Below are 18,077 nucleotides of genomic sequence, written 5' to 3' on the forward strand. Positions count from 1 at the left end.
ACAGCGAACGACGTACCAAATATTGTAACTCTAATGATTTTTATTTGAAAGTTTCATGAGAACCCTACGATCAGATTTAATAAACAGACGATTTTGGTAATTCGTATTTGATTAATTGACAAGATGGAATTTAATGTTGCTCTCGTACGAAGACTAGCTTCTCATTTGATTTTGTAATTGGATACGTGTCTTTGTCACCCCCTGGAGCATTCAAAAAGTAGTAAGAACGTTAATTATATGCAGCCTGGTATTAATCAGATTAAACTGATATTAGAATTCTCTTTTGTGATATTATTCTCTTTTTCGACAATTTCGTACTAAAATACCTCTTTTTACTTGCCAATTGTAATTTTTTCTGTGGCGTCAAAAAATACGAAATACCCGACTCGTCGTATCTTTTCCCTGTGGCTTTCAATTTTAATTACATTCCTGGAACGCGTCGAGATACCATCTATAAATAATGTACGTACATTGTGCAAATATCAACCACAGCAGCATGAAACGCGCCGCGTTCTCTGGTTTTGTTTCGATATTTCGAGCCGGTCAAAGGAGTGTGTTTAGAGAGCTAATTAACGACATATACAAAAAATTACAACATGTTCGTTGGAAATTGTAATTAACGGTTACCAGTTGCGTCTACCGAAATCTCTGTCGCGTTTATTAAAGCTCGATAGCCAGTCACAGGAATATATGACGCGAAGGTGTACAATTGAGAAAATTTAATATCGGACCGACGAAGACCCTGACAAGTCCCCGTCAACTTAAAATATGGTCCAAGTCGAGGGAGCAGAGGGATAAGTGTCATTCATGGTCGGGTCATCCGGTCCGGATAAAGGATCGAGTTTCTGACTGTCAAAAGGGATCGGGATTCCCTCGAATAATCTATCCGTCCTTTTGCCTTCGCATCTTGATACACGATGAATTAATAACCTATTGGCTTCTGATAAGAACTGTTATTGCTGTCGAAGAATCCTATCATCAGCGAGATATCGTCCGAGAGCTTTTACTTCGGAAGACAAATATTTTTCCATCGGACGATTCGTTACAGTGAAACTTGTCCAAGTAATGGATTATGAATGTGAAAGATCGGTAGATTGGCCCTCGGTTTTGGTCACCTTAGCAAGAAAATGTGCATCAACGTCGAGACATTTCAAAGATCCGGAGACTCCGCTTTTCTTACCATAGTGATGGATAACCGTGATCTATATGAGAAGGCAGGAACACGGTATTGAAGATCGCGCTTGCTACTGCAGCAAGATATTACAGAACCTTCGGAGGGTGTCATAGCTGCAAGAAGAAAATGCATCGGTGGGATGATGGGAAAGAAATCGTTTAAAAAGAAAGTTCCAGCTAGCTGTACTTATGAGCTTACGAACGCGATAAATCATTCGAAAGGTAGACGTCAAAGTCTATTCGTGGCTTAACGAAACGTATTTCTCTCGTATAGGAATCTATTTCGAGATGTGTCCTGTGGAAAATAGATATTAGTAATTATTCGACGATAAGGTGTCGTTGTAACGTTCCACGAATATATTATAATGGAAATAATAAATGATTTCCAGAATAGATGCCGTCAAAGTCTATTCGTAGATTCGGTTAACTAAAAGTAAAAAATGGATATTGCAAAAATCATTGAGAACGCGAACATTAACGAATCGTGAAAAGACTAGAAATGATTAAGAAATATTGGGACAGCTGCTTGTTGTATCTCGAACGTTAACATCGACGATATTTAGGACACTTAGACAGGCACGTACACGGTATATCAAAAACTTACTCCTTTATATTTGCGAGAAAATTGAAATCCCAGTGGCGGTCGGAAATTAAAAGTTGACCGGTTCGAGATCGAAGGAGACGACGAAGACTAGGCCAAACGACGCTCCGGAGAGACGAACGACGTTAGTCAGCAAACCGCTCGGCTAATCCCCTAATTACTTCGACATGGTTAGCGACCCTGTACTAACCACGTCGGTGCCTGGCTCCGTTCCCCAATCGTTAATTAAAATGGCACTTCCTTGCAGCCGCGGTAATTTCCAGCCAGTACGGCGCGCACAAATCACGACGCGACGGTTAATCGAGCTCGTCTTTAAGCCGTTGTACTCGCTCATTGGAAAATTTATAACCGTTGATACTATTTTCGCCGGTAGCTCGGCTCGTAGTCGAGTTTTTGACTTTGAAGCTCCCAGAATAAATAGACGGAACAGTTACCTCTGAATCGTAACGACGCCTGTAGGCGTATTTAATTATTCGATAAAGTAGGTGGCGATCGTTTCGTTTGATATGTCGCGTGGGCGAATGTGATTTTGCGAAAGAAGGAAAAAAGTAGTGGAAAATATGTTTGAACTTTATGGCACGATTTCTTGAAAAATTGCGAAATTTTGAAATGCAGGAAAGAATTCGAATGGAGTTTTTGTAGGAGAAAATAAGGGTAGACGAGATTGTAGTACAGTTTTCAGGGAACGACGTCAATTTCCAATAAATTCTCGTAACGAAAATTCTATTATTCCCTTTTGAAATTCCAATGAAAATTGAATTTTTCTATTACCAACGTGGTAAACTACGTTCGCTGAAACTGACGTCATTCGTGATATTTTCACCACGGGAAAATAAAAAAACATCTGTAACGCGTATTTATAAAACGAGAAGTAGGTTCTGAACAAAATCTATTTGCAACGCGTATCAACGCTCGATTCGACTGGTCAAAAATATCGGCGGGAAAATTCGCTTGTATAAATACCACACGGCCGGCAAATGCTACTAAATCGAAGTTTAATTATGCAAAGTACTGTCAGTGGACAGTTATCCATTCTCGTCATAACGAACCCAGGTTCATGACTTTGTAATAATCGCATCGATATGATAATGCGACCATCGCGTACAATGTATGCATCAACCAGAAACCAAATACGCTCGATTTCATACAATTTCGGTCGCCGAATGGCATCAAAAAACTTCCCTGCAAGAAACCTACTCTTGTTTATCATGAAACGCGATAGAACCGTATTTACTCCGTACACTCGACCTATTTCAACGCGATTCTATCGTCGATAAAAAATAGAACGACAGAGAAAATGGTAACGAAAATGATAGAGAAAACGAAACATGGTCCAACGACGATCGATCCCTTAAGTAATGCGCACGACGACGTGCTGATTCAGGTACCGCAGCGAGGGTGTTGCGGAGTCTGCTCTGGTCGACGACACCCTCAACGGAAATCCTCGATCTTCGTCGTCGTCTTCCTCGATTCTGCCTCCCGTTCAGTCAGCATCCGCGGACACGGTCGACGCTGCGAATCTATCGGATTCGAGAAAGTACGTACGATAGAGCCACTCGTCGTACCCAGAAACCTTATTAAATCGCTGCACTATTTCTTAATCGAACAAAGTTGTTGCTTCACAGTCTTCTGTTTGTTGGATGTTCATATACGTATACATATTATATTATTGTTGTTATTGTTGTTGTTGTTACTATACTATTTGCTGGCTGCCCCGCTGCTACACACAATTTCGTTTATTATTATATTCTTAAACAAATAACCGCTAGCGTCGTGTCTGGATACTTGTTTCAGTATATTTATATTATATATATATATATATATATGTATGTATGTATGTATATATATATATATAATTCAATGGCTGACCCGATGCGATTTTCACCTGTAATCGCGAGCTTTTGTAGGCGGCAATGCTCCTCGCTGCTCCGTAGGAAACTCGAGCCCGAGTTGTTGTTGCTTATCCTTGTACCAACCTTCCCCTCCATCCAACACCCTGTATACTTTGCAGTATTGTGAAGTTTGTTGGCTGTGGACGCGTTCAGCATTGCATGCTAGGTACACCGCGCAGGTTCGAAACGTGGGACGCGTGATCAATCGAGTATTCGAGGTAACTCCTCTTCGTATCTCTCGGTCGACTACGCCACCCATTTTTTCAAACGTTAAGTTTGACAAAAAGGATGTAAGCATTTAGACGTAAGATACATGAGAAATTGTGATCAACGTTTGGCTTGTGGTGAACGACAAGAAAAAAAGAACAGGAAGGAAAGAAGGAGATATTCTTTCCGATTAGTCAAACACGCAAGGAAACGCGCTCGATGGAAGATCGCACTTTTCCCCAAGGAAAAAACGCGTCAGTTCCGTTGAAAACGTGGAATAAAGTAAAAATTCTGCCCGCCAGACATACCAGACTCTTCACGGTGCTCGCATTAGAAAGTAAAACCAAGTTTTCCCCGGGTACGCGTCGATCTTTCGACCGCGCCTTTATCCACTTGAAAGTGGGCGTCTGAATGCCGCATCAGTACCTACGACCTGAAGAATGGATTTTATTCCACTGAGCGGCAGTGTTCCGCACAGCGGAATAAAATCAACTCCTATTCAATATAGATTCACGTCTACGAACGTTTCACTGTCGCTGCACCGCTTTTACCATGTTTTTAATGTAGCACTCTCTTCGTCCATCCGTACCGTTTATGCATCTCGTAGATCGTGCGTTTATCACCATTGTGAAAGTAGCGGATCGTCGCGAAACATCAAGAAAAGAAATTCCAACGTGAACGAAGTGTCCGTGAAGATCGATCGATTTAGTTCATCGCCGGTTTCTCGTTTCACTCGGTACTCGTGGTAATTTCTATTCTCACCTGGTACGTTAATCGCAAGTTGCGCGCTATTCCCAGTAAGTAGGTCCGATGACGCGTGCAATCATCGACGCGATCGCGATTCGTCATTGTCGAATGTTAGTCGCGCGATCGATGAAACTCTACCAGCCACTGTCCATCGGTCAATTACGCGATCCGTAATGCGATCGATCGTAATGCGAACGACGATAAGTAAAATGTTAACGAGAATCATCCATCTGTACGTGGCGCGCGAAGCTTCCTCCGCTTAACGTCGAATTATAAATCTGAGAAATCGTCGTCTGCTTGCGAACGATCAGTACATGTACGCGTACGCGATAATGTAACCTTGGCGAGAACGACGTCAAAGTAGAACGTTGAAATTAGCATCGTTGCTTCGAGGCTGCGGTCTTTTTGCTTTCGTAAAGTCTACTATATCTATCAGAGTAAATTCTCGTGGTAAAGTGAGTGGTTAGAATCGCACAGAGAATATCGTAGGGTATGCTCGTACAATGTGATAATCTTGAGCCGTGGGATATTACAGTTATTGCGAGAAGGCGGATAACGAAACGACAGAAATGGGAGGCGTTCCACACGTGGAGGGTGGATTGAACAGCGAGCTGTACGCGGTTCCTGTGAAGCGGAGGCAACCCAAGGATCAAAAGAACAATACCACTGTGCAGAACAATACCCAGGAGAAGCCGGCGGAGGTGGATACCACCGATTCCGAGGATAAAGATGAGAATCTGCCACCCGGATGGCAGAAACACGAGGGTGAGTATCGGATCTGAGCTACGAATATGTAGCGAATGAATACATTACCGATAGATGGCTTGTTGTAAATTTCTCTACATCGAGACGAACGAAAAACGCGAAACGTCTATTCGGATCGATTCGACGAACGATTCAATTTTCTTCCAGACGAGAATGGACCGTATTATTGGCACGTTAAAAGTGGAAATATACAGAGAGAGCCTCCAGAGGCGCCGCCACATTCCAAGAGAGAGTCGCGCAGAAGTCTTATCAAAGACAACGACAGCGTGAGTAGAGATTTAAAAAGTACTTTTAATAAATAGAAATTTGCAAAGAATACTTTTATGATTTGATGTTATCGATAACAGATAAATAATTTTCACACTCTGAGCGGCATGGTGAACACCGTCACCCGCAGTAACACGAGCTCGGCCCTGGATCAGGAATTAGAAAACAAGAGAAAAGTGGAGCTAGCTCTCAAGTAAGATATCATCGATACTTGTTTGTCAGTTTTTCTTCGATATAATGGTTCGCTTTATAAAAACACACACACACACTCTCTCTCACTCTCTTTCTCTGTCTGTTCACCTTTCAGACGAAGGAGCTATCCCGCACGTGCGGATTCCGAGGGCAGGGACAAGCCTATCAGATTCGCCGTACGCTCTCTTGGATGGACGGAAATCGCCGAAGAGGACCTGACGCCTGAAAGAAGCAGCAAGGCTGTCAACAAGTGTATCGTAGACTTGTCGCTGGGTAGAAACGATCTTCTCGATGTGGTTGGGCGATGGGGTGATGTTAGTGTCAATTGCGAATTCGATTTTTTATGTTGCAACGAAAATAACGTAGCTACTAAAATATTTTGATTTTAAATGTTACCAGGGCAAAGATCTGTTTATGGATCTGGACGAAGGAGCGCTGAAACTGATAGACCCAGAGAATCTTACCGTTCTCAACACACAGCCAATTCACACGGTTAGGGTGTGGGGTGTTGGCAGAGATCACTGCCGGTAAGTAAATCTCGATGGATACTCGAAGAAGTTTTAACCATCTTTATAATGCATTTATGATTCACGTTTCATGGCTGTTCCATCTGACTGATCCTCGCACAGTGAAAGGTAAGATGCATTCCAAACGATGACATTTAAATTCTTTCACAATCTGTTAACCTGTCGACTCGTCGTTTATCTTTCAGAGACTTTGCTTACGTGGCAAGAGACAGATCGACCCGGAAGCACATGTGCCATGTGTTCCGTTGCGATATCCCGGCGCGCACGATCGCGAACACGCTGCGCGATATTTGCAAGAAGATCATGATCGAGCGGTCGCAACACCAAAATCTCGCGAAACCAGTCGACATCAATGGACGAACAAGTTTGGCCACGAGACCGACTAATCTACCCACAGAGCATAGACGCTTCCATAGAAACGGACAAGCACTAGTCAGTAAGTAATTTCCAAAGTTTGAGGATTTTGTTTCAGGCGAGAACTAGATGAAACATTTGACCTGTTTTCAGCACAATCGTTTCCAACACCGATGGAGGAGCCAAAGAAAGTGTTGCGAGCACAATATCTCGGATCCATGCAGGTTTCTCAAGCAACTGGAATGGAGGTTCTGAATGACGCGATAGATCACATTGTAACTAACACACCGATCAACCAGTGGCGAAACGTGAACGTAGCAGTTGCACCCAGTATGATTTCCATCCTTACACCGAACGTAAGTGGATCGATGAGTAATAATACTTTTAAGGAGGGCAGACAGAAATAGCGGTACATATTTCAGGAAGAGAAACTCATCACCGAGTGCAGAGTACGTTATTTGTCGTTCCTCGGTATCGGTCGCAACGTGAAACAGTGCGCCTTTATAATGCACACCGCGCAAGATCTTTTCATCGCACACGTCTTCAATTGCGAGCCTAGCAGCGGAGCCCTATGCAAAACTATCGAAGCTGCTTGCAAGGTGATTAATTTGTTAAAACGATTCCGTGTATTTTTCTAGACTCGTTCGATTTACATTCTGTTCTCAATTATACAGCTGAGGTACCAGAAATGCTTAGACGCACATCCGCAAGGCTTTAGAAACGCTAGTAGCCTGAATACTCCAAGTGGAAAGGGTCTTGGCGCTACCTTGAAATCTCTGGTTGGTTCTTTGACTGGGCGTAGAAACAAGCAGGGTGAGTCCTGAGACGAGGCTCTCTCGCTGCAGGTAAATGATCGTTCGTAGCTGCTACAATATTATCTAAAACGAGAGAAGAAACAAAACGACCAAGTATGTTTTTTCGCGATCGATGAACGATACGATCGCCAATCATAGAACACTATGTTGTAGTTGATACCTTCGCTCGTTCCTTCGCAGGAACTGTGGCCGCTGCCTGCTGAGCGAGAAGTGATCAGACACAGACATCTGCAGTCACCCCTGACCTTGAAGTACTTTAGCGGATCGCCACCGAGCGCATCCCTCAGGTCGCTCCTTTCGCCCTCTCTGGACAACAGGCGTATTCAACTGGCCCGTTGGGAGAGCAATCCTTAAGAGGAATGTAGCTGCAGATTAAGACGATTCTCGACGAGGAAGAACGAAAGAAGAAAGAAAGGAAGAAAGAATAAAGCAGAAGATCGTATTCTTACGTTAACGACTGAATTGTGAATTCTGCAAAGTGCTATACTAATTACCACAGCTATAGTGGACTACGCTTACGTGTGTCGATATAATGTTATGTATGTTACACGCAGTGTCTGACAAAAAGAAAAAAATAAGAAAAGATAAAAAATATATCGTCGGAGAAATAAGACGTGAACCTCGTGGATTGGCGCCACGAAACTCGAGGTAGGATTCTTCTCAAGGTCGAAATGTCCATCGAGTGAACGCTCGCATGTTTCACTTGGAATGACCTTCGAAGAAACGGAAACAGCGTTATCACCGTTTAGGATCCTTCGATCGTGATGCGAAAGCACGTTCAAGGAGTGATGGTATCCTGCAAGGTTTGCGACAGGATAGAGAAAATATCTGTATATATACGGGATGGTAATTTATCGCGCTAAATTTAGTAAATTCGCTGGATTTAAAGGAAGTCCAGAGGAAGAGTGAAAGGGGAACGATGCGTGAGTGACGGAATGACTGAAGTAGCGTCCTAGCGTATCCACGAGGCATTCGAAGATTAAACGAAAAGACAAACAAGCTATAGAGAGCTTAAATGTATAACATACATGTGTATTCTCGGGTGTACAGAAGAAACGAGACGAGGATGACCAGACCACACGAAATAAAACACGTAATACACGTATTATATAGAAGAGACACGCATAGAGATACTCACGCGATGGAATACACGAGTACACATATGCATAACATATGCATGCGCAAAAAACACAGACGCGCGTACAGATACACGGACACTTAACACGTGCAGGTAATAGGAAGTTTATTTTTTATGGCGAATTATAGAAAATAATTTTTTTGCACCAAACGAAGGTAATACGACAAATGCTATAGCGCGACCCGTCCTTTAAATCCACGGCAAAGAAAGAGACCGAGTCGAACTTACCAAGCTACGTACCGATCTTGACACTCGCAATAATATATTATCGTACGCACAATCGTTGTGCAATAACGCTAACGCCTACACAAAAACGATTAACAACTCTATTCTGTTGAAACGGTGTAACGAATCGTTATCGTCAATCGTTGTTATCGTTGTCGTCGTCGTCGTAACGCGCCTCGCTGAACAAAACTAATTATCGCTGAATACCATCATGCGCCCATGTGTTGCAATGGCGTCGAAAATTTTAACGATAATGAAGTTCCGTATAAAGGAGGAATAGAAGCAGAAGAAGAGAAACGAAAGAACATTAACACCCAAGAAATTGTCCAGGGAGCTTATTCACCGCCACGTCGTTCTGCGGAACAGCTCGAGCATCGACGCTTTAACTCTTGCACGTGTGTGTCACGCGATCACAGAGAGGAATAAATTATATTGCGTACACGTATATTATCCGCAAACTCATTATTCGCACGTGCACAGCGTCGACTGCACCCTTTCACACGCGACGAACGTTCAAAGACACCGTACACTTGCAACCAACGGAGCGAGGATAGCATTCGCTCTGTTCGTGTGGTGTCGGTCAACGGAAATCGTGGCACGTTTTAATGAACGTTGCATCAACGCGCATCGTATTCCGCGAATCATTGCAGCTCGCGTGTTTACGCGTACGTGACCACACAAATGCACGACATCGGCGATTCGAAAGTAAACTCGGAGCTTACCAAATTGTACTCCTTACTAGCTAAACGATCGTCGTTTGAAGTGCTCGCGATGCCTAATGTCAATCAGTAGTTTAGAAGAAAAAAAACCGTGAATAATTAATCCGTACGTGTATCATCGTGCGCCGTTTTCTCTTCGGTTCTCGTTTTCTATCGATAGCTTTAGGCATTTTTCCATACGCGCCGAATTTTTGCAGCAAATCGCAGCGAATTGTACAGAGAACGAAGAAGAAGGTCTACTTCGCCCGATCCTTGATTATTTTCGTACGATAACCTCGCGATTAGACACGTGACGATGTCGCGAACCGACGTCTCATCCACGTTGTTCCGGCTGTAATCGAACACGACTATGCCGATTGACAACAATGTGTCTATCGACTAAATTTTCTTCGCTCGTTCAGTCGCGCTTCTCACGTTTGACCGAAAGAAAAACGTTCCTAGCAATCGCGGCAATACTCTGGTTTGGTTCTCCGCGTGATAAAAGATCTCGCGACGGACAGGCGGAAAAGCGGCGTCATGCAACGATCCAGAAAAACAAGAACGAACCAGAGAAACAAGATGAAACGGGACAAGGAGCGGCAAAATTCACCGGTCGTTTACGTAACAACGCATGTACTGTCAGCAAGAAAGCTACCGTGGCCAGCAGTAGGTCAACGTTAATGTCCCGGAACGAATCGTCCGAAGGGAAAACTGCTTCCTCACGAGAGAACTAAAAATCTCTCTGATTCTCAAGGAAGAAAGCCGGTTTATTTTCTTGCTTGCAGCACATCCTCGTCGTCCTTCGATGACGGTCACACGTCGTGGTAGCCATCGTCATTGCAAAAGATACAAAGTTGTGCGGGACCCAGAACGAAGAGAGATATTTCTACATATGTAGCGTTTAAATAAGAAGGGTGGCTGGCCAGAATAGGAAAGAAAGTTGAGTGGAGCGAGCGTGAATGTGTTAAATGGTAAGAAAGAGGAAAGCGTGCATGGTGTAGGCTGCTTGATGAGGGATTCTCATGTGACAATTATACGTAGATGAGGATGTAACGATTAGAGACAGAATCGCGAAGATGGTTTTCATCCTTTGTACATAAAAATACATGTGACGAGGATCACCTGCCTTTTACTATAAAGAAGATGAGAAATAAGAAGAGAAACGATGAGGAACGTAGCGATATTATGAAAGAAAGATGAATAATGCCGCGTGTGCGAAACGCCTCGTCTCATGGCTGAATGTTATATACAGTATCTCGGAAGAGAAGATCCTCGAAGGTCTACCAGCATTGCATCGCGGACCTTTTTGGAAATTCCCTTTCGATCTATCCGCAGCTTCGAATTTTCTTTCGCCTGTATCTATCTTGCGTTCCTTCCGTTATCTGGTCACTCTCAATCTCTACGCGGGTAGGTTTGAGAACCGTGTCACGAACAATAACTAAAAGAAAGCCGCGCGACGAGGCCTCCCGTGCGACCCACGCTCCGGAAACTCGATCATCCACGTTTTATAGGAAAGAACCAGCGATGTTTCTTCTGCTATTGATATATCGTTGATACGATTTCTTGCTTTGATATACGAATATATATATAAATATATATATATATACAAATATATATACATATATATGGTTGTTGAATTTACATTATCATAATGTTAGATCGGGCGGACGATCAAGAGTGGCACGAGATAGCCTCGTGAGCGCGACGAGTGCGCAGATAATGTGGTATGGATGTAAATATAATTATTATACATTTGTGTAGAAATGTAAGAGACTAAAGAGGAGAAGAGGAAAGGTCGAGGAGAAGTTCAGAAGTTAAGGACACCATCGTTGCATCTATCGTCCGAGAGATCACTTACGTCAAGTGAAATGAAAAATTGAAACCGACATATTATTCAGGCGTACACTTAACGATACATACATGCATACACGGACATGCAACACACAGGCACACACATTACACACGAAAGAGAGAACACACATTACACACGTTCACAAAGTACGCGTAGCTTAACTGTCTCCTTAATATAGGTGTTGACACGCTGTCGAGAAAGGTAGGAGGATATCGTGAAAAGAGCGAATACTGAAGATACCAACCACGGGTTGAAAGAGGCGGAAAAAAAAAGAAAGAGGTGGAGGAGGGTAAAGGAGAAGGGAAGCCACTTGTAACTGACATAGAATAGTGCAAACCTAACTATATTTACTGTGACATGTAATATCCTTAATGAAAAAAAAAAAAAATGCGATCTACTTGATAGGAGAGTTGTTCTGCACAAACACGATGCTTCATTGATAATTATAGTGTCTCTCTCTCTCTCTCTCTTTCTCTATCTTCAAAAAGTACGTACCTCTCTATACCTTATGGCAATTTAATGTATCCAACACGATATTTTCGATCGACAATTCGTTTCGGCAAATAGAGGGCGAACGCTTTTCTTCGCGTTCGTCCTCGTTACGGACGACTCTCGTCATCGTTTACTCGATTCGAGCTCATCATTGAAACGAATCACGCGAAGATACGCATCATCGAACGATCATTGTTAATTCTAATTGTAGTCACGGTCACTATCGTCGCGTTAATATGGAGTACAAGTATAGGGAATTCACCGTCATCGTCATGTCGTCGTAGTTAGTGGGAAGTATTCTAAAACGGAAGAAGAGGAAATATCGTTACCACCGACTAGTAAAAATCATGCAGAGGAAAACACATGGATAAGAGAAGAACGGGAAGGAATTTTTATATGTACGTATAAAAATATGTATGTATATTCCCGCGTGACGATCGGCTTTGAAACGTCGAGCGATCGATTAAACGTGTAACGTAGACGATGAAGAACGATCGACTTCTTTCGTCAACATTACGAAAAATCCTACGCGATGCGACGCGATCGTCGTTATCCGAGTGGAAGCCAACGAGATTCTATTTGGAACATTTAGACAAACCAATTTCCGTTCTTTCGTTTATCCCTGGAATAGAATCTTGCTGCGCGCGTGTATCTTGAGACGAGAACAAGTTCTGAAAGCAACGAGGAGAGGAAAAAATAAAAATGAGAACACCGAGCGACGCGTTTCGTAATATTCGACGAGTCCGCGTGTCGTTTTTACAGCGTACGAAAGGACAAAACACTTTGTATGCACCCGCCCCCCTCCCCCATTGTTCATGCCCATTTATATTGCGTAGATGGACCGATCGATAATTATAAACGGACGTGAGAATACTATTATATATATACATATATATACATATTATATATATAAATATATATATATAAAAGCGACAGAATGAAACTACTGTAACTACACCTGCCTCTTGTGAATAAATGCCTATTTGTTTCTTTTCAATCTCGTTGTTATTCTCATGATAGTTTCAATGTATATCGATCGAACTTATAGCAATCTACCGCAACTGTTACTTACAAAAATAAAAGTCAATTTTCGTCGAAAACCTTAGGATTTAGCCTATACGTTTTAACGAGTCTAACGCGATTATTATTTGAAGATACGACAGGTCCGTAAAACAGATTTTTATTAAATAAATACGTTGTCACAATTGTTTAGATCAGGTGGAATCATATAACTATCGTACAATCTCGACGAGTACGTTTCGACTTCATCGATTACTAATTTACAAAGAAGGTTACTGCGCGCGCGAACGTCAGCACAAACGCTACGCGGGCGCGTTAAGCGAACCGCGTGCAACCGCTTCGTTGTTACTTAACACCGATCGTTTAATTAAAGCTAAGCATTCAGACTGAAATGGGGAGAAAGAATGTCGAGGAACATCGTCGCGGTTGACCGACGCAAACGCATGTGAAAAAGTTTCTCTAGCATGCACTGATATTGCACTGCCGTTGTGTAAAAAGTTCGCAGGGTTATAGCTTGGTCGATCGACATTCGCCACTAGCCCTAACAATGTCTTTGTTTTCTTTGTATACAATTTTCGATTCGTACTACTTAATTTCCTGATCCATTTGGACAGATGGACGGACGGACGTTATTAACCGTTTGAGTCTCAAGCAGCGCGATCACACTGTTTAGATTTTATGTCGAAAAGTCCCCGTACATTTGGACGCTACGGACAATTGACGATATTTTGTATTTCATTGTCATCTTGATAATTTTCATGGAACAAAACTTGGAGTATTTATAAACTGATAATACGCATATATAATAATATAGAGATAATTCATAAAGTAACAAATATGACGAGCGCTATCGCGCCGTTTGATTCTCTTCGCAATCGATTAAAACAAGTGCTATCGCACTGTTAGAGAGTTTTCTTTTTTTCAATAACGCCTGAGACTCAAACGGTTAATGGACATTTAAAAAATCGCATAAATATAAGCCATTAAAATCCTCTCCTAACTTTTGAATTTAATTTTTAATTTCTCCTCCCCTATTTGATTTAATTTGATTTAATTTTCCTATACGGTACTCTTGTCACTAATGTAACGACGATAGCGCCATAAATTCAGTTAAAATTTATCGTAATAACGATAATGTATATTACATAAATCCGTATCATCGCAATCAACGTCCAAAAGAAATTTCGCTCTCGTAAAAGTCAACGTAAAACTCATTTATCTTACGTTATCACAAACGTTTCATATAATATATTTACAGCCGCGGGTTGAAAAAGATCGATCCTCTTTAGGTCGCCTCGTCGCATTTCGTCCAATAAAAAGAAAGGAGAACGAGGGAGCTGGCTATAGTTTCGCTTAAACGCATCACCCAGAATAATGATAAGTTTGCACCGCGAGTCCGGAGATCTTTACGAGTAGACGCCGCTAGAGATCGTTCTTACTGTGGTAACGAGTTGTTCCACGATTATGGGAATGACGAGATATTCGCCCGGAGGGAAAAGAAACGTTCGCGCTCCACTGTATACCAAGTAATCGCTTAAGTCTGCCGATTGACGCTTTCCTTCTTTTCTCGATGAATCGCACGGGCATCTGAAAAGAAGAAACTTTCTTTCGTTGTCTTGCATTCGAACACGTAACTGTGATATACTGTTCGACATTAAAAAAGAAGAAAATAATAATAGTAGCAGTAATGAATCTATTGTCAAGTACGTTTAGGAAAAACCTAGCCACGCCAGAAAATCTACTCCAAGCAAGGTAAACGTCCCATGATCGAGACTTGATTTCGCGATCTTGCTAGTAAAAAACGAGCTGCCCTGTAAACTTAACAACTATACAAATTGTCGTAAAAAACGACGTACGCTAAGCGCCTTCTATGGCGTGTTTGCTGCTCAAAGTTCGAGTCAGCGGTCTGTCTCCAAACGTGATGGAGAGATGAGCGAGCGAGTGGTCCCTGATACGCTGGCGGCACAATGAAAAGTAAAAAACCTTTTTTCGAGCGCAGTCTTTTTCTCTCACCGTGCACCGGTGTCTCTTGGCTTTCATTTCGCGCAACGCGAAGTCTACGCGAACAGTCATTTTCGTCAAAACAGACCGAACACCTTTCTCGACGAGGTGCTCCGCTTTTTCCTAGCCGGAGCCACGATTTCTGAATTCTCAGAGTTCGCGGCGGTGATAGAGTTCGTGACAGGCATCAGTTTGCTTCGAACATGTTCATCCAGAAGTAACTGCACATCCATTTGCCATTGTTCTAGCTGTTGACTAAGTTCGATCTTCTGTTGAATAGCCTCCATCAGCTGGCTGTTAGCCTGAAGAACGTCTATCCTCGTTTTGGCCAGTTCCACTTCCGCCCTGTTTTTCCTAGCCACAGCTTGGTCTCGAACTTTGTAAGCTTGAGCCAAAATCTCGTCCTTCGTTAACTGCGAATGTTCCATATCGTCCCGAGCTCTATCACGTTCCTCTTTAACCCCGCGCAGTTCGGCCTCGCTCACACTCAGTTTGCTCGTCGTATCAAGCAAAGCCTCTCCGCGCCTCTTTAATTCCTCTTGCGTCTGCTTGTGTTGGTCCTTCACGTTCTCCAGCTCTTCGCGCACCCTGTGAAGTTCCACGGCTAAACCGAGCTCTCCCGGTGCCCCTCTTCCGGAAAGAGCCAAGTTGTATACCTCCTCCACCAAGTCCAACAAAGCACCGGGACAATTGGCCTGTAAAAAACCGGAGGGAACGCTTGTATAGAGAACATATGGCGAACTACTTGCGAGTACAATGCCATTGAAACTCGGATCGATCGTAGAAAGATATCTCTATCGCGCGGCAAATTACGAAGAATCTTATCGGTGCAGGCTAGATGAAAGCAACCGTGTAAACAGACTCTGCAAACACGAGCCACGTCGAAGCGTTATAACTATAGCGTACTTACAGCCGTAGCTCTCTTAAAAGTACCACAATCGATTCGTTATCTACGATCGAACCAAGTGTTCCAATCGGTGAACTGAGCACGTTCATCGAGTTTTCGTGGGCACCCGACACGGGTTCCCTATATTGCGTAGCCGGAAACCGGAAATGGTGGAACAAAAGCAGCGAGTTACGCGAACCCCTTACCGAACTAGCAAGAGTCTCCTGTCCATTCGTGTCCGCCTCCTCCGCTTCCGTGGTGTTGTTCACGATCACGAGCATAGACTCGTCGCAGTCACTCTGCAAACCGGAGTCGTCCTCCCCTCGTCTCAAATGGACGCACAGCTCCTTCAATCGCTTCACCGCCCTCGCCACCTCTGCACGCAAATCCTCCTGATCACCCAGCGAGCTTCCGCTCTCCTCGCACTCCATCTCCGCCTGCAGGGACCTCGGTGGTTTCTGTATCGAGCCGGATCTGCCTCTCCTTTCCGCCTCGATGGCCGCCAATGTCGCCGCCAGCTCGTCCCTATGGATTCGATCAAACGATCAAACGATCAACGTCAATCGTACGATAAATCGTTCCTCTAAACTCGATCCAACGAACTCAACTCGTTCCAACAAACTGACATTCGCTGCCACGTTTACGGATACGTGGTTACCGTCGTTCGCGTTTCGATAAGTTTCTACAGGCAAACGAAAGAGATAAACAAACACGATTACCGTGCTCGAGAAAAATCGATCACCGCTTAAAGCGACTGGAAAACCTTCCTCTATTTTCCGGTTCTCGCCTCGCGGAGCGAACACGCGTAGGCATTTGAAACGAACAACAAGTATTAGTTTCTGCTCTTTCAATGTGCGCCATGAAAAAACTCTCCGTTGTACATACGTGGGCTGCGACGATTAAGGAGAACAATCTCCTGCGATTCTAACAGACGGTGACAGATAACTGACCATTATGTGGAGATATTGTACTATCATTGTGGACCGAAACGATGTTGGTTGTAAGAGAATAATAAGTTAACGACGACGTGTAGTGTCTTATTATAGCGTTAGACGTCTGAAGGGGGTACAGAGGCGCTTTCTGACCATTATCCTTTAATTTATCTCTATTAATCTTTATTGAATGTCTTTCGGTTAAGGACCCAGTTAAAATGTCGTATCTCACCTCTCACGTTCGGCTAGTTTTGCTCGGTGTTCCGCCTCGTGACCGAGCCGTTCCAAGGCCGCGGCTCTATCCTCGGCTTCTTCGAGAGCTGCCATCGCTCTCGCCCTCTCTTCCCTCAGCTCCAAGGACCTCCTCTCTAATTCTGTTCTTTGTGCGGACACCAACTGTACCTGGAACACGTCCGACATAACTGGCTTATGTTCTATTCGATTTCGCTATATCGGCCTGTGTCAATCAGCTTACTGATCTCCCTACGATCTACTACCTACGTTTGCGTATCCGTATACGAACCACCGCGATCGTTGATGTTTCGTACACGTGATGCAGCCTGAGAGCGCGTGCTTCCGGTACTTTCGTAAGGAGAAACTAGCACGTAGAATATAGACGTGCGTACAATCGTTGCCAGAATGAGATTCAATAGTATGTTAATTAGCGAAATAGGTTTTGGATACGCTTGGTGCTGGTATCGTAATAACAATAATATTGGGTACTACGCATTACTCCTTTCTTTCTATTCGACCTTGTAATAGATACGTGAAAGGGAATACCGGTTGTTCTGTTTGCCTAATACAAGGAACGCTTTTAAAGTTGTAGCAAGGGCAGGTTAACATCTTTAGAAAGAAATTTATAAAGAGGAAAGTAATTACTTCTTAATTATCCGTGAGAGATCTATTAATCGGGTTAATTATCTTACCGTATGGACTACTAATTTCTTATTATTATATACTAATTTTTCTTTATTTACAGATCATATTTTACTTCTCTTACTCATATTCTCTTCTCTTTACTACCTCTATATTTGCAAAAAGTAAAATCAACCTCGCTAGAATCGATTTGTCCTTATCGGCTTTTTTAATTCCATGATCATAAGAGATTCTAATTAAAGAATTAGGCCAATTGAACGGATTAAATCAAACTACCTGTAAAACAATTTCATCTACTCAGAGATATTTATATACAAAAATGTTCAGCGTATCTTCTGAAATTATACTTGAACAAAAAAGGAATTAGACGAAAGTAGTACGTACTAGTATTCCTGAAACGATTAAGTTATTCCAAAG

At 42.9% G+C, this 18,077-nt stretch overlaps 2 protein-coding genes across 10 annotated transcripts in view; one reads left to right on the forward strand and one right to left on the reverse strand.

Annotated features, from left to right (window-relative positions):
• Window positions 1-12,642, forward strand: part of LOC100742927 (protein Fe65 homolog) — a 128,622-nt gene extending 115,980 nt beyond the window's left edge. For 5 of the 9 annotated variants that reach the window (XM_033318365.1, XM_012395006.3, XM_033318368.1 and 2 more), the window contains 12 exons: window positions 3,159-3,311; window positions 5,156-5,385; window positions 5,533-5,651; window positions 5,733-5,845; window positions 5,960-6,158; window positions 6,244-6,371; window positions 6,474-6,479; window positions 6,557-6,807; window positions 6,879-7,081; window positions 7,148-7,324; window positions 7,400-7,538; window positions 7,721-12,642. In XM_033318365.1, the coding sequence (XP_033174256.1) occupies window positions 3,159-3,311; window positions 5,156-5,385; window positions 5,533-5,651; window positions 5,733-5,845; window positions 5,960-6,158; window positions 6,244-6,371; window positions 6,474-6,479; window positions 6,557-6,807; window positions 6,879-7,081; window positions 7,148-7,324; window positions 7,400-7,538; window positions 7,721-7,743 (1,741 nt within the window). In that variant the 3' untranslated portion in view covers window positions 7,744-12,642. Of the gene's footprint in view, window positions 1-3,158; window positions 3,312-5,155; window positions 5,386-5,532; window positions 5,652-5,732; window positions 5,846-5,959; window positions 6,159-6,243; window positions 6,372-6,473; window positions 6,480-6,556; window positions 6,808-6,878; window positions 7,082-7,147; window positions 7,325-7,399; window positions 7,571-7,678 lie in introns of all 9 variants that reach the window. The other 4 variants (XM_024364606.2, XM_024364603.2, XM_024364600.2 and 1 more) reach the window with 4 other exon arrangements.
• Window positions 8,826-18,077, reverse strand: part of LOC100743288 (bicaudal D-related protein homolog) — a 33,303-nt gene continuing 24,051 nt past the window's right edge. The window contains exons 3-5 of the mRNA XM_003484534.4: window positions 17,017-17,186; window positions 16,059-16,377; window positions 8,826-15,661 (exon numbers count right to left, since the gene is read on the reverse strand). Coding sequence (XP_003484582.1) covers window positions 15,044-15,661; window positions 16,059-16,377; window positions 17,017-17,186 — 1,107 coding nt within the window. The 3' untranslated portion in view covers window positions 8,826-15,043. The remainder of the gene's footprint in view (window positions 15,662-16,058; window positions 16,378-17,016; window positions 17,187-18,077) is intronic.

Source organism: Bombus impatiens, unplaced genomic scaffold (assembly GCF_000188095.3).
Source record: "Bombus impatiens unplaced genomic scaffold, BIMP_2.2 scf_0017, whole genome shotgun sequence".
NCBI lineage: Eukaryota > Metazoa > Arthropoda > Insecta > Hymenoptera > Apidae > Bombus > Bombus impatiens.